The 16,498-nt window shown below is 35.7% G+C and overlaps 1 protein-coding gene across 1 annotated transcript in view; it reads left to right on the top strand.

Moving 5' to 3' along the window:
* LOC120223949 (dynamin-3) overlaps positions 1 to 16,498 on the top strand; it is a 413,439-nt gene that overhangs the window by 146,568 nt on the left and 250,373 nt on the right. The window contains exons 3-4 of the mRNA XM_039222176.1: positions 2,166 to 2,315; positions 3,438 to 3,641. Of these exons, the coding sequence (XP_039078107.1) occupies positions 2,166 to 2,315; positions 3,438 to 3,641 (354 nt within the window). The remainder of the gene's footprint in view (positions 1 to 2,165; positions 2,316 to 3,437; positions 3,642 to 16,498) is intronic.

Below are 16,498 nucleotides of genomic sequence, written 5' to 3'. Positions count from 1 at the left end.
GAAACTTTCCTCAACCAAAGCATATAACAAAGCAATCCTCCTGCCCTAGCATTTAATAACTCCTTTACTATTCAATTTTCTCCATAGGACTTATCACCTGGCACACCCACATTGTATACTGTTTCATCTCATTCAAATTTAAACTTCATGAGATTAGGCACTTATTTTTCTTCCTCCTCTGCAATTTCTAAAATAGTGCTTGGTGAATAGTAAGAGCTCAAAATATTAGTTGAATAAATAAATGAATACCAGCATCTCTAAATCTTTCTGTGGGGACCTATCCTTAAAAAGACACAAAGGTTTGAGATTGTACTGCATAATTCTAATATCTCAATTTCAAAATAAAAGCATTTTTAGGAGTCCATGAATGAATTTAAATCTAATTTGAAAATTGCATTGATTTTGCCTCTTTCTGGAAGGGCATTGGTTTCCTACAGAGAAAGTAAGTAGGTGCCCTCTAGTGGCAACAAAAGAAGTCTACATTTGTGTCACTTGAATTATTGATAGTAACATAATTGAAAATGTAGTCCCTGATCCAGAAGCTTATTAATTTTATGAAAGTAATAATTATGATAGCTGTGAATCCTCAAGTATTCATTTTACACAAAATGTATTGAATTTAAAAATTACAGTTCCATTTCTTATAAATTATTTATGACTCATTTTTAATATTAATTTTTGTTTTCTGAGATCTGACATCCTTTGTTCCTCTTTACTTTTCTTATTGTTTTATCCTCTACTTATCTTTAAACTCTTATGTTCACATGATACCAGCCAACCCATTTAGTAGGTAAATAAAATAAAGGCTCAGTCTTCTGGCAATTTATATGCTAATAAAAATGGTACCTATGAGGGCAAACATGAGAGCACATGCCCAATGATGCAGTAATCTCTGCAGGCCAGAATTCTGAGGCCTCTTGAATCTTTATTGTGTATATTTACACCATTGAGGAATGAACTCAATGAACTCAAGCCTTAGCCTGCCATTTTTTCAAAAGTGACACATGGACAAAGGAAAGCAGATTTCATACCATCATTAAGAAACATGTTCCAGGGGCGCTCGGGTGGCTCTGTTGGTTAAACGATTTTGGCTCAGGTCATGATCTCACAGTTCTTGAGTTTGAACCCTACATTGGGCTGTTCTCTGACTGTGTGGATGGAGCCTGAGCTGACAGTGTGAGCGGGGGAGGGGCAGAGAGAGAGAGAGATAGAGAGAGAGAGAGGGAGAGAGAGAATCCCAAGCAGGCTCCACACTCAGTGCAGAGTACCAGGAGGGACTTCATCTCATGACCTTGAGTCAAGAATCCCAAATCAAGAGTCGGGTGCTTAACCAACCAAGGCACCCATGTACCTCCAAATGTAATTATTTTATAAAGTCTAATAGTATCAGCTTCCTTTTTGAGTTGTGCTATCATATAGCTGACACCTCTGGAAGCAGGAATAGAAATCGATAGTACAATAGTTAGTAAGATGTTACTGAAACTTAATTTTCTGTTAATATATAGCTTAGAGTTTTTCCTACTTCCTACAGATACTAACTTTTTTTAGATTGCAGCTAAATATTTCCTGTGATCTAAAACTCTATTTTTCTTGAGAAATTATCTTTTCAGTTACACAAGTTGGTGTGGTATCTTGAATAGTATATTTTAAAGCTAAGATATTCCATATATCATTTATCTTTAAAGAATTAAGTGAATTTTGTTTCTAAACTATCTTGCTTTCCGATGCTACATTTATATAACTTAGCATTCCCTCTTAATAAAGTGGTGATATTGAAAAAGGACATACTAATAATATTGGTAATAAGATTAAGTAGGCTTTGTATGCACCCTCGACTTAATTTCTTTGACAGTCAAATGCTGTTTGCTTTATCATTTGGAGGGCCAACATTCTCTTTAAATTTTTAATAGAATAGATGACTTAAGAGCTGACTTAGTACTTAATTGCTTATCTGAAAATTAGCAAATTTAGCATTCTTAGCATTTGTATTACGTTTAATATTTCTAAAGTGTTAGCTGTGTTTCTTAGTAGCTGCTGTATTCTCTCATTTTAATGGCTATGGAGACAATATTGGATGCTTTGCCTTGTAATTAAAGAAACATTGTTTCCTTATAATTATTGCAAGAGTGCATGGAATTTAAGTTGTGTAAATTTGTCTTTTGTAGAATATGCTGAATTTCTACATTGCAAAGGAAAAAAATTTACAGATTTTGATGAAGTTCGCCATGAGATTGAAGCAGAAACAGATCGAGTGACTGGAATGAATAAAGGCATTTCCTCCATACCCATTAATTTACGAGTCTATTCTCCACATGGTAAGGAAAATAACAAAATTCTAAACTTTTGTCCTCAAAAATCTTTACATTAATTGACATACATTATTTGTGCAGAAGATGGTTTGTTCTCTTAAAAAGTACTGGGTTTCTAGGATAGTATTTGGATACTACCATAAATGGTATGGTCCAAAGAACTTACAGATCTATGGGAAGGCAGAAGAAGATGACTTTTAAAAGGATCAGAATTGAGTAAATCACTTAAAATTTTTCTTTATTTTAAACTCTTAGAATTTCTAAGAGATATGCATGAAAACTTTCAATTTTAAATATTTTCAGTTTTAGCAAGAATCTTAGAGGTACATGGATGGTACTGCGGTTGAATCTTCTCCTATTGGATTTTCTTATAGCCCTGTATATATCTGTTTATTCTCTTCCTGAGGAATCAACTATGATTTTTTTTCAGACTATCAGAAGAAACTTATAAATTAGATAACCAGTTCATGGTATGTTATAGGGAATAGCCTCTATTCTGACTAAATTTTCAGTGGGGTAGATTTTCATCTTGGCGCCACCCTTGTGTGCAGAGAATAACAGCCAGGCTGCAACTGGGGTCACTGACTCAGGGGTAGTTTCCCGCCCTCCTCATGGTATTCCATGAGTCTGGGCACATAGCCTGCAGTAAGCTCATGGTACCACAAATAGCTAGGAGCTTTCCAGAAGGCTTAGTAGCTAACCCTCTCTAGATAATATGTGATGCTTTTGAAGGGGAGGACAAATCTTACCCTAAGAATTTTTATACAATTTGAAGGCAGTGTACAACACTGACAGACAGCATATGCACTTATTGTTCAGTGTTTGAATTATAACACACTAGTTACAGATATGACAGCTCTCTCTTAGATATGCAAATCAGTTTCTCTCAAATTATGTTAAAATAATTATTTGGCATAGTATGATCATGTCATCAAAATAAAGAAAGCTAACAAAGTCATTTTGTATTCTATGCTTTCTATTCTACACATGAGGTGGAGTTAACTTAACACAGTATATAAAGCTGAGCTTGTTTTACTTCCACTAAAGAGATTGATGAATTTTCATTATTGATATTTCTTTTTAGCATTCAGGGTATATGTAAATGTAAGACTCTTTTTTTCCACACAGTGTTAAATCTCACACTTATTGACCTACCTGGAATTACTAAAGTGCCCGTGGGAGATCAGCCACCAGATATTGAATATCAGATCAGAGAAATGATTATGCAGTTCATCACTCGGGAGAACTGTCTGATTTTGGCTGTTACCCCAGCCAACACGGATCTTGCAAACTCAGATGCATTGAAGCTAGCTAAAGAAGTTGATCCTCAAGGTGAGTATGTGGCCTTTAAGATTAAAGAGGATTAGTTTAAAATGTCAACAGTTTGGGTATATTTCGTGGTAATACAAAGTCTCATAACTTAATTTCATTGTTAATTTAATTAGTCATTACTAATATTGTTAGATTTTTTTAACTGAAGATGCTGAAAGAAAAATAGTGGATATAGTCAAAACCTATATAAATACATGTAAGTTTAAGTGAAATCTAAGGAAACATATTTTTAATCCTTATGAACTACTTATTTTAAAAGTGAATAAAATAAACTGCTGCTACAAAATTCAGATAGTCCCCCTAGTTCTTAAAACAATTGCCTGAATATACTCCCAGTGAAAACTCTTTCTGTTTCACGTATGTCTTGTTTCTTTAAAATAAGAAGCCCTTTTAATGCATGTAAAATATTTTTCTTTTATGTTTGAGAGAGAGGGAGAGAGAGAGAGAGAGGGAAGGAGGGGCATCGGGGGAGGGGGACAGAGGACCTAAAGTAGACTCTGCACTGACAGCAGAGAGCCTGATGTGGGGTTGAACTCACAAACCCATGAGATCATGACCCAAGCTGAACTCAGAAGCTCAACTGACTTAGCCACCCAGATGCCCCTAATGCATGTAAAATATTATTTAGCTTATAATTATTTGACATAAATACATATTATAAAAGCAGTGCTTATCTGTTATTGGTATTTTAGAATTCAGAAAAAGCTCTTATTTATGCTGATATTTTCATTTTTTTCTTTCTGGGAGCTGGGTAATAACAGTTTATCTTCAGAGACCTCAAAATGGGTCTATGTGTGTGTATGTCTGTGTGTTTAAAGTCATTACAGAAGGGCACTCAGTGATGTATCTTTTCAATGTGGAGATGCCTGTTCTCCAATTCTAGGAATTATTTTTAATAACTCATTGCCCCTACTTTCCATGTTCTCTTAATTGGTATTAATATTATTAGCATGTTAGAACTCCTGGATTAACTCTTTTCAAAAAAACTCCTTTTTTATTGCATTTCTTTGTCTCTATGCTCTACTTTTTGCAAAAGTTACTCAACTTTATCTTCAGCTCCTCTAATTAATTTTTCATTTCTGATATCATTTAAAAAGTCCCAACAGCATTTTCTCACTTTGTGATTGTTATTTTTATTGTTTGAAATAGCATCATCCTCTTGGCTTTGCAAGTATGCTATTTTCTCTAAAGATTTTAATGAGAATTCTTTTGAAACTTTCCTTGTGTAATCTACAATGTTTCTGAATCCATTTTTTTTTCTGGTCAGTTTTCTTGGTCATTGTATTTGATGTCAGATCTTATTTTTTCAAATGATTGGTGATCTTTTGCTGCTCATTCACTTACAAGACTAGAGCACTAATAAGCTGACAGAAATTCTATTTATATAGGAATGAGATTCATTGACTAATGGGCATTGTCATAGGGTGATTGGGCTGGCCATTTTGTTAGGAGCCTTCCTTAGCTGCTATTCGATGCTACAAGTATTTCCACCTGAGCTGGTCTATTATAAGCCTGATGTCCAGTGGTCTCAGACTGAAGAGGAAGAGTAGAGTTGTCAGGGGGACCTGGGGTGGTTCTCACTGTTTAGCATGTAGACTTTTAATGAATCCCTCTGTTTTTATAATGGCATTCCTAAAGGTCTTTTTTTTAATGTCTTAAAAAAATTTTACATTTATTTCTGAGAGAGAGACAGACAGACAGTGTGAGCAGGGGAGGGTCAGAGAGAGAGGAAGATACAGAATCTGAAGCAGGCTCCAGGCTCTGAGCTGGCTGTCAGCACAGAGCCTGACGTGGGGCTTGAATCCACAAACCATGAGATCATGACCTGAGCTGAAGTGGAATGCTTAACGACTGAGCCACCCAGACGCCCCTAAAGGTCTTCTTGAGTCCAGAGTCCCTATATCCTCTTCTGAAAGTAAATTTTCAGTATTCTGCTGAGGTCAAGGAGGAGTAAACTATGTGGTTACGCAAGATAGAGAAAAGGGTCTGGAGGTCTAACAACATCATATAGACATTTTCAGCCAATTCTTCCATTTTCAGCTCCTCTCACACCTTGGTCTTTGTGTGTTTAGTTCTTACACTTTCCCAGAGTTCTTCATTAGTGGTTGTTGTACTTCTTTGTGGCTTCCTCCAATATCCCTGACATTGGTGCTTGAAACAAAGGAGGTGGAGGTTACAGATAGCCAGATGAGGACCGTCACCAGGGCTCTCTTTCCAGTGTCAGTGATGTGGACAAGCCAGATTAGGGATTGGGGCTGGAGTCTAGTTACAAAAATGATACTATAACACCCCTGTCTCAGCAACCTTCTTTGTCCTATGAAAGAAAAAGCCATCAATATCTGATGGGAACAGAGGTACACTTTTATTAGTGCAGCACGATCTAGCAAGTGCAGCATGATCACATTCCTAAAAAGTCCACACTAAATTGAGATGATACTTCATGGAGGAGTACAAATGATATCCCCTAATCTCTGATTCTACTTTCATTAGTCTTTAGTTTTGTCTCCTTGGAGGTAGTTCTTTTCTCAGATAGATTCTCCTCACAGGGGGCAAGATGGTTGCAGTTGCCTCTGCCTTATGTCCTCACAACTTCAAATATAGTAAAACAGCTAACAGAGGGTCTTTTAGTTTTATATATTCTGAATTTTATAAGAAATATAAACTAAAATAAAATTGGCCAATGAATATTTCTAGAAAATGTCCTCATTTCTTGAGACTGATTTAACATATTCATGTTATATTTAATTCTTTTTGTGTGGAAGGGATTATTTTTAATGTTTATTTATTTTGATACAGCATGCATGCGAGCAGGGGAAGGGGCAGAGAGAAAGAGAGAATCCCATGCAGGCTCTGTGCTGACAGCTGCCCTCAATACAGGGCTCAGTCTCATGAACCTGACCCAAAACCAAGAGTTGGATGTTTAACGGACTGAGCCACCCAGGCCCCCCTGTATGGAAGGGATTATTAATGGCAGTGACTATATCTCACTCCTCAGGTTCCTCAAAACAAGATTCATTTATAATCCAAAGCAATAACTCTCATGTGATGGCATAACATCAGGTGGGAGTAATTAATGTTGGTGGAGGGAATCATCAGTTTACCAGAAAGAAATCAGTCTTTATAATCTCACTGATAGTATTAACAGCATGTTGTTACAGCATAAGTGAAATACAACATTAAGTTTCAGTCATGGATTGGTAATAGTATGCTACAAATCTGTATCCAGAAAGTTAAATTTGAATTTTTTTTTCTAATATAACCCTGGCTTATTTTATAAGCCTATTACTATTAGGTAGTACTTAGAAATTGCCATCTAAATGTTCATGAACTTATCAAAATGAGCCTCATTTCTTGTGGTTCAGTAGAAGTCCTGCTTTGTCAAAGATAGGCCTTCATATTCTAGTTTGAATATAGATAGTTTTTCATATTCTATATGTGGTAGTTCTGAGGACAGATTTTTGTAAGTTTGGCAGATAATTGGCAGGTAATTTTTCAAGTAATTAATAATTTTGCAGGAAAGAGAAAACATTCAGTGCCACTGTATGCCATTTAGTTGTCTGACTGATTCCTTCATGGTGATTGCTAAGAAGGACAAATTAATCTGTTGCCTGAAGACTCTTAATAAGTATGATTCTTGGGTTAATTACTAAAAGTTCCTTGCTAGTCTCAAGGAACTTAATAATTTGCTTTCACATCCCTATTTAAATTCCATAACACAGGGGCGCCTGGGTGGCTCAGTTGGTTAAGCGTCTGACTTCAGCTCAGGTCATGATGTTGTGGTTCGCAGGTTCCAGCCCCGCATCGGGTTCTGTGCTGGCAGCTCAGAGCCTGGAGCCTGTTTCAGATTCTGTGTCTCCCTCTCTGCTCATGTTCTGTCTCTCTTTGTCTCAAAAATAAATAAACTATAAAAAAATTTTTTAAATTCCATAACACTGTTATGCTTGAGAACCCTGAGAACTATCTGTAGTTTGCATGGTGATCATGTCTCCCACAGAGATCTATTTTGGTGTGTTGCTATCCTGTGGCTTTGACTAGTCCTGAACATCACTGAAACTCTAACGGGAGAGGGTGAATTCTTTCCCAAACCAGTAGAGTTCACATTGTATGTTTTCATTAGTGGTAGAAGAATTAATAGAGAAAGAAGAAGCTGGAAAGGCCTTAGAATATGGTGGAAAGGAATATGTTGTATTAGGATTGACAAATAGAGACTTCCATTTACTTTCTGTGTCTTTCTAGTCATTCTTTGAGTATTTTTAAAATATCTGATTCAGAGGTCTAGTTTTCCTTGTAATTACAGCTTTGGTAAAAAAGCAGTGACATCAACTTTGGTTATTTAGGTATGTGTTGCTTAATTTGCACATGTTGGTAAAATTCCCAAATTTACTTCTGTTATTGATTTATAATTTCATTTCATTTTGCTTGGAGAACTTCCTTTGTAACATTTCAATCCTTTAAAATTTGAGACTTGTTTTATGGCTTAACATGTGACCTTTCTTGGAGAATGTTCCACGTGCATTTGAGAAGAATGTGTATTATGCTGTTGTTGGTTATAGAGTTCTATAGATACTTGTTAGGTCCATTTGGTTTATTGTGCTACTCAAATACTGGTCTTCTGTCTGGCTGTTCTGGTATTGAAATTGAGATATTTAAGTTTACCACTATTATTGATGAATTATCTATTTCTCCCTTCAATTGTGTCAGTTTTGCTTTATGTATTTTGGGACTCTGTTGTTAGAAGCATTTATACTTGTTATGTCTTCTTGATGGATTGGCCTTTGATTATTACAAAATGTCCTTTTTTTGTGTCCAGTAACAATTCTTGTCTCAAAATTCATTTTGTTTGATATAAGTATAACCATTCCAACTCTCTTTTCGTTACTGTTTTCCAGGTTTATCTTTTTCCGTCATCTACTTTCAACCTATATGTGTCTTTGAACATGAAATTTGTCTCATGTAGACAGTGTGTGGTTGGATCATTCTTTAAAACCCATTCTCCAATATCTGCCTTTTGACCAGAGTATTAAATCCATTTCCATGTTATTTAATTACTGACAAGGCAGAATTTATATCTGTCATTTGCTGTTTATTTTCTGTATGTATTATGTCTTTTGTCTATTTCTTTATTAGGAGTAGAGAAATGATTTTTTGTTAAAAACATATTTTTTGCTGTACGATTTTAATTCCCTTGTCATTTATTTTAATATTTTAAAAATTATTTTCTTACTGGTTGCCATGGAATTATAATTAACATTTTCATTTCTAAGAATATAGTTTATACCAGTACAACTTAATTTCAACAGTCCACAAAAATTACCTCCTATATAGCCCCATGCCCTCCCTTTGCTATGTGCTTTTATTGTTATACAAATTTCATCTTTATACATCACATACCTATCAACATCACAACTATAGCAACAAATATAACTATTTCTTTATGCAGTTGTCTTTTAAATCAGAAAGGAGAAAAAAGAGTTATAAACCACTAATAATGCATTTATATTTTCTTTTAATTACATACCTACTTTTACCAGTGTTCTTCATTTATTTGTATGGATTTGAGTTACTGTCTATTGCCCTTTCTTTTCAGCCTGACTCTAGTTAGTATTTCTTGTAGGGCAGGCCTGCTAGTGTGGAATTCTCAGTTTTTATTTATCCGGGAATGTCTTAATTGCTCCTTAATTTTTGAAGGAAAATTCTTAGTGATAGTCTTCCTCTTCCCCCACCATTATTTGAGTATGTCATCTCATTACCTTGAGACCTCTGTGGTTTTCTGATGAAAAATCAATTGTAAATCTCATTGAAGACCCCCTTGAATATGATGGATATTTTCTCTCTTGCTGCTTTCAAGATTTTCTCTTGGTCTTTGAGAGTTTGATTATGATATGTGTAGGTGTGGATCTCCTTGACTTTATCCTTTTTGGAATTTGTTGGGGTTTGGGGATGTTTAGATTAATGTTTTTCATCAAATTTGGGACATTCTCAGGTGTTATTTTCTCAAGTATTCTTTTTTTCTTCTCATCTCTGGCTATCATGAAGTGTATTTGAGTAGGCTTTATGTGTTTTACAGGTCTCTGAGGCTGTGTTCATTTATTTTCTTTATAGCTTTTTTGTTTTTCTTTTCCGTTTCTCGGGTGGGAGGAACCACCCCAATTGACGTATCTTCAAATTGGCTGATTCTTCTGCCTACTCAGATCTTCTGTTGAATCTGTCTAGGAAATTTTTTATTTTTATTATTTTAATTTTCACCTACAGAATTTCTATTTAGTTTTTTTTTTTAAAACTAATTCCATCTCTTTATTCTATATTTGGTATAATATTATGCTTGTACTTTAAAAAATTATGTAGATTTGGCATTTTTAAGTTCTTTGAACATAATTAAAATAGCTGATTTAAAGTCCTTGGCTAGTAAGTTCAATGTCTGGGCTTCTTCAGAGATACTTTCTATTGAATGGTTATTTCCTGTGTATGGACCATACTTTATTTGCGTATCTTGTAGCTTTTCCATTGAAAATAGGACATTTTAAGTAATATAATGTGGCAACACTTAAAAATCAGATTCCTCTCCTCTTCCAATGTTTGTTTGTGTTGCTGTTGATATTTGTTTGCTTAGTAATTTCCCTGAAATAAATCTATAAAGTCTGTATTCTTTATTGTGTATGGGCATTAGAGCCTTTGCTCAATTTTCTTATTAGTCAGCTAATAACTGGACAGAGATTTTCTTAAGTTTACAAGGCAAATACGTCTCCCAGCATTTGGTGAAGGTCTTGATGTGAGTTTTGGAATATGCCTTCAATAGCAGGCTGCTTACAATTCTGCCTTAACTTTCACTTCCTGCTTGTGTAGAGGCTTAAGGTTAGCCAGAGGTGAGAGTCTGGGGTCTTTTCACATCTTTCCTGAGAATGTGCACATCCCCAGGCATGCAGGTAGACTTTTAGATTCTAAATTGTACATATATACAAACCTCAGTGATCCTTATCGCCATCTCATTCCCTAGCTTTTCCTTGTAAGTTTTTGGTCAGCTTCTTCTGCCCCAATTCTTATTGCTGCTTGAAGTAGCTGTGATGTTAAATAATTGCCACTGTTTTTGACATGTTTCCTGGGTAAAAGGCTATTATGCTCAGTATACTCTGAGTCAGATCAAATTCAGAAAAGCTCTATAAATAGGTGTTTTCAGAGAATTGCTAGAGAGGGTAAATAATTACAGTTCTCTGAAAATGATATTTTTGGTGTATTCTAACCTTATTCTGTCCCCTCCATTGGCTGTTGGCTGCTAGTTTTCACTGTGATTTGGGGGATTTTCATTTTCAAGACTACTGTAGAGCTAAGGAGAGGGGAATGGGAATTGGAAAAGTTCAAACACCACAAATTCTTGCTGATCTCACTGAGATTCAGCCATTTTTGTTGAATAAATGCTCCTCAGTTTGTTACAAACTTTTGGTTAATTTGAGAGTTCTGAAAAAGTTGATATTGACAATTTTTGCCAGTGTTCTTATTGCTTTATGGAGGAATAGCCTTCTCAGAGGTCCTTATACTATTCCATTTTTCTTCATTCTGATCTTTTGTAACTTTAATAATTGGGAAATTGTCATATAAAAGACATTTGCATTGGGATGCTGAGATTAATCTGGTTGTGACATCTGTTACCCTGTTGGTCTTTAGGATTGATTTCACTGCCTATGCAAGTAGCCTGTTTCCACCACTTCAGCTTTCCTGAAGTTTTGCCCTTAGCTAATGATGATGACCTATTTAGATAATAGAGGGCCATTCTTTATTCAAGGTATCTGAAATATAATCTTATCCACCGAGGTACATAATTATATAGTTTTCTGAGAGATGATCTATTTTAGGAAGTCATGACTTTGTACTAAATTAAGCCTCTTTGACATAGATAGGCCATTTTTAACTGGGCAGGATTTGGGTATATTTGAATATATACTTGAGAAGTTTATGTTTGTTCAATGATATTAAAAATAAAACCTTTTATGAAACTAATATTACTATAATGCTGGGATATATTTATATATGTCTTATATTAAAACAAATGTAACGGTGAGTTATTCTCCCTGTATAGTAGAATGTAACACATTTGTGGCTAGAGAAAGCTCAAGCTTATCTATTGTATCATTTGTGAAAAGTATTTTTACTGAATAAATGAGGATTTTTAGTAAAACTTTAAGGGGATTGGCTATACTATTTACAAGGTCAAATTCCTTGTCATTAGAATTATATAATGTTTTACATACATTTTTCCCTGTATCATTGTCTTAACATTTTAAAGTGCTCTTACATATTCTTAGTTTCACCAGAATACTATGAGATTGGTTTGTTGAGAGGCTCTATTTTGGGATGAAAAGTTTATGCAGATGTTGGTGATTTACATTGTTGAATAACATGGCTGTGACCACATAGTGCACTTGTGGTAGCCCCTCCCTCCTCATCTACTACTCTTTCCACCTCATTAGACCGCTTCTCAATTGTTTTATTCATTGGTGTACATAAAAGAACAGAGAGCTTGGAAGCAGACCTGTCACTTCCCAGCTGTATGTCCTTGAGCAAGTCATTTAACTTCTTTGAGCCTTATTACCTCATCCAGAAAATAAAATGAAGTTATCATAAACCTTACCTCAAAAAGTTGCTATAATAAGATAAATTTATCTGGAAAGATAACTCTAAACTACTAACCGAATGCTAGAAATTATTTTCCTCTTGTAAAGATTCAAAGGACACTACTTTGTTATTTTATTGTACATAATTTATAGGGAATGAAAAACCTAGAAAACAATCAGTAGGCTTCTGAAACCCAAACTTCTGCCTGTACTAATATGAATTAATGAAACTTCATAACACATAGAATTATAATAGAATTATTTTGAGTATTTTAATAATGTAACATAAAAATAAAAATATTTTCACATTCATTTGCAAATTATTAGATTAACTGCAGGTGAAAGAAGATTTTAGCTGGGTCAGGTTGGAGCTGGGGTAGGGTGGAAGGAGGGGTCTTTACTTTGGCTTGATGGGTTTAATGCACTGTGCCAGCTACCACTCATAGATTTAGAGTGAGAGGGCAGACTAGGATTCTGAGGGCAACCTCACGATGGAGACTACATTGATTCTTCTAACAAACACTCCTGTAACTATTAAGAATTTCTACTCAGATACATTAAAAATTCAGTCACTGCCTTTGTTAGTTAGTTTACTAATTTCTTGCTCAGCAGACATTTATAGTTAATCTTTTGAGTTAGGTAAAGTGCTCATGGTCAGTAGTGTAAATTCTATATGCTAGACCACGTGGTAGGAAACTAGACTACATAGATGCTCACTATGTATTATTTTTTTAATGTTTATTTATTTTGAGAGAGAGAGAGAGCATGCACAAGCAGATAAGGAGCAGAGAGAGGGAAAGAGAGAAACCCAATCAGGCTCCATGCTGTCAGTGCAGATCCCAATGTGGGGCTCAAACTCATGAGTTGTGAGATCTTGACCTCAGCCAAAATCATGTCAGGCACTTAACCAACTGAGCCACTCAGTCATATTTCTGATACATATATCAGCCTCTCAGTATATATTTCTGATAATTTTTGTACTCTCCACCATTAAAAAAATAAGCTATTTGCTTGCATGGCATTTTTCCTTATGTGGAAGCACATAGATATTCCCAGAGAAAGGTATTCCAGAAGATCTGCTTTATGAACTAAACATTTTCATATTTTAGGGGGTCTAATTTGGTTCACAGAATCTCTCAGTTCAAGTGAAATGAGTTGTGTAGTAACACTGTGCCATATGTTTTAAACACAAGTATCCTGTCAAGCAGGTGACATTATTCAGTTTTATAGAGGAGGAACTGAGCTTAGAAAACTTGCTCATGGTCAAACAGTTGGTAAGCAGCAGAAACATGCTATAAGCCCACAAATCTCTGATACCATCTGGTCTGGGTTGCCATTGTATCATCTATCTTTCTCACACCAACTGTTATAAACACTTTTTCAAGGATAATAATGAATATATATTAGAATTTTATAAAACTGAAGTGAAACCTGTTTAATGAAGTATTATGGTACTAAACACAGTAAAACATTGCTAAAGTTACATTGAATTATGTTTTGCCTTACAGTTCTTCTTTTGTAAGGCAGAAAGTTATTGGAACATCTCTGCATCAATATGTGTAAGAAATAGACCCCTTGGCAAACTTAAAAACTGAATTCCTAGAGCAAATATTATAACTACTGGGGAAATAATTGTTTTGGAAGAGTTCATGTTTATTCTCATATGAATGCTTTTTCATTATTTCCCAGAGCACTTAGCATTATCTGCAACTGGTTTCATGTGATTTTCATATCAGTTTTTAATGTGGTTACATTGCTTTAATTTTAAGAGATCATTTTAGTTGCTTGTTCATTTATTCATCACATAGTTAATGAGCAACTAGACCAGGCACCATTCTGAGCATCATGAGTAAATTGGTGAGCAAAATAAAAATTTTAGGCTTATGTGGCTTATATGCTAATAGAGGGAAGAGATGACAGATAAACAGTTGGGTTTTTTTAAAATTTTTTTTTAAATTTTTAAATGTGTTTATTTATTTATTTTATTTATTTATTTTTACAAATAGTTTATTGTCAAATTAGTTTCCACATAACACCCAGTGCTCATCCCCACAAGTGCCCTCCTCCATGCCCATCCCCCCTCCCCCCCACATCCATCAGTCCTCAGTTTTTGTCAGCATTCAAGGGTCTCTCATGGTTTGCCTCTCTCCCTTTCCCCCATCATTTCCGCCCTTCTTCTCCCCCTTGTTTCTCCGTCAAGTTCCTCCTAATCCTCCTATACGTGCAAACATATGATATTTGTCCTTCTCTGCCTGACTTATTTCACTCAGCATAACACCCTCAAGGTCCATCCATGTTACTACACATGGCCAGATTTCATTGTTTCTCATTGCCATGTAGTATTCCATGGTATAGATAAACCACATCTTCTTGATCCATTCGTCCTTTGATGGACACTTAGGCTCTTTCCATGTTTTAGCTATTGTGGAGAGTGCTGCTATGAACATTGGGGTACATGTGCTCCTATGCATCAGCATTTCTGTATCCCTTGGGTAAATTCCTAGCAGTGCTATTGCTGGGTCATAGGGGAGTTCTATTGTTAGTTTCCTGAGGAACCTCCACACTGTTTTCCAGAGGGGCTGTACCAGTTTACATTCCCACCAACAGTGTAGGAGGGTGCCCGAGATAAACAATTGTTTTAATATCAGGTTAATATAATGCCAGACAATGATAAGTACTATGAAGAAAACTAAATCAGAATAAGGGAAGAGAGAGGGATTGGGAATGCTATTTTAGACAATGGAAGAAGCACTTGAGCAGAGAACTGCTAAGTGAGGGAACAAGCCTGGTGACTATCTGGAGGTGGAGCATTCCAGGTAAAGACAAGAGTAAGCACAAAGAACTGGAGTGGAACTGGTTTCATGTGTTAAGGAGCAGCAAGGAGGCCACTGAGGATGGAGCTCAGTGAGAAGAAGAGAATAGCAGGTTCTAGATTCAGAGACATAGTAGGCAGGACCCAGGTCATGTGGGCCCTTTTATGACGTCATGAAAACTATGTATTTGTTCCAAATATGATGAGCAGCCATTGGTTGGTTTTGAATATAGAGTGACAAGATTTGATTTATATTTTCATAGGTCAGTCTGGCCACTATGAGAACAAATGACTAAAAGGAGGACATGAATAGAAACAAAGAGATCAGGTAGATTATTCCTATAAAGAGATCTTGTGAGGAGATAGAGGATGTGGCTTGGAATAGAGAGTAATGGTACAGAGGGAAGGAGCTGTCAGAGTCAAGATATTTTTTGAAAGTAGATCTGAGAGAGCTGATGGCTCAGAGCCTGAAGCCTGCTTCAGATTCTGCATCTCCCCCCCCCCGCCCCTTCCTTGCTTGTACTTTCTGTCTCTCTCAAAAATAAGTAAACATTTGAAAAAAAAAAAAAGAAAGAAAGTAGAGCTGAGAGTGTACTAATGGTTTGCTGTAAAAATCAAAACAAAAAACCCTTTGAAGACTGACTTCAAAGGTTTTAACCGAAGGAACACGTTAAATGGTAACACCATTTGCTAAGATTGGGAATGTTAAGAGAGGAAAATGTTTGGGGAACTCAAGAGTTCTATTATGAACACATAAAATTTGAGATATTTATTAAACAGGTAAGTAGTGATGTTAGAGACAAATTCAAGGGCGAGTTTCATGCTGGATTTAAGAATGTGGTAAGCATCAGCCTAGGGGTGGTGTAGTGAATTGAACTATCTCCCCCAAAAAACACATCTAAGGCTTAACCTCCCATAACTGTGAATGTGTCCTTATTTGGAAATAGGATCTTTGCAGATGTAATTAAGAGTCTTGGGATGAGATCATCCTAGATTGAGGGTGGACCCCTAAATTTTCTCAGGGAGTGGAGATATAATATAGGATACCTGTGGGTGCCATAGATAGGAGAGAATTAGATTGTCTCTCTATTTTGACAGTAGTGAGGTATAGAATATGGATACAGATGAGGTTAGTTGATTAGATTGATTGGTAGGGAGAGCACTTTTTCATGTTGAGTTTTTTTTTTTATGATGGTATAATACCCATCTATCCTGGTAGGTTTAATAGTCATGTAATAAAGACACCATGTTTACACTACTGTCCAACATCTGCATATTTTTATAGACATTGCTATACCCTAGCTGAACCATTCATCATAGAGACACTCACATTTTCTGTATAGAAAGCAGAGGTGTCAGTCCCAACAGTGGTATTGATTTATTGCTTGAGCATGAGTTCATTACCCATGGAGGCCCTCATTGTGCCTTTTATTTTCTGG

The sequence above is a fragment of the Hyaena hyaena genome, unplaced genomic scaffold (genome assembly GCF_003009895.1).
Source record: "Hyaena hyaena isolate Hyena2069 unplaced genomic scaffold, ASM300989v1 scaffold_1075, whole genome shotgun sequence".
Lineage (NCBI taxonomy): Eukaryota > Metazoa > Chordata > Mammalia > Carnivora > Hyaenidae > Hyaena > Hyaena hyaena.
Note: the sequence above shows the minus strand (reverse complement) of the source record. Positions and strands in the feature narration are given on the sequence as shown.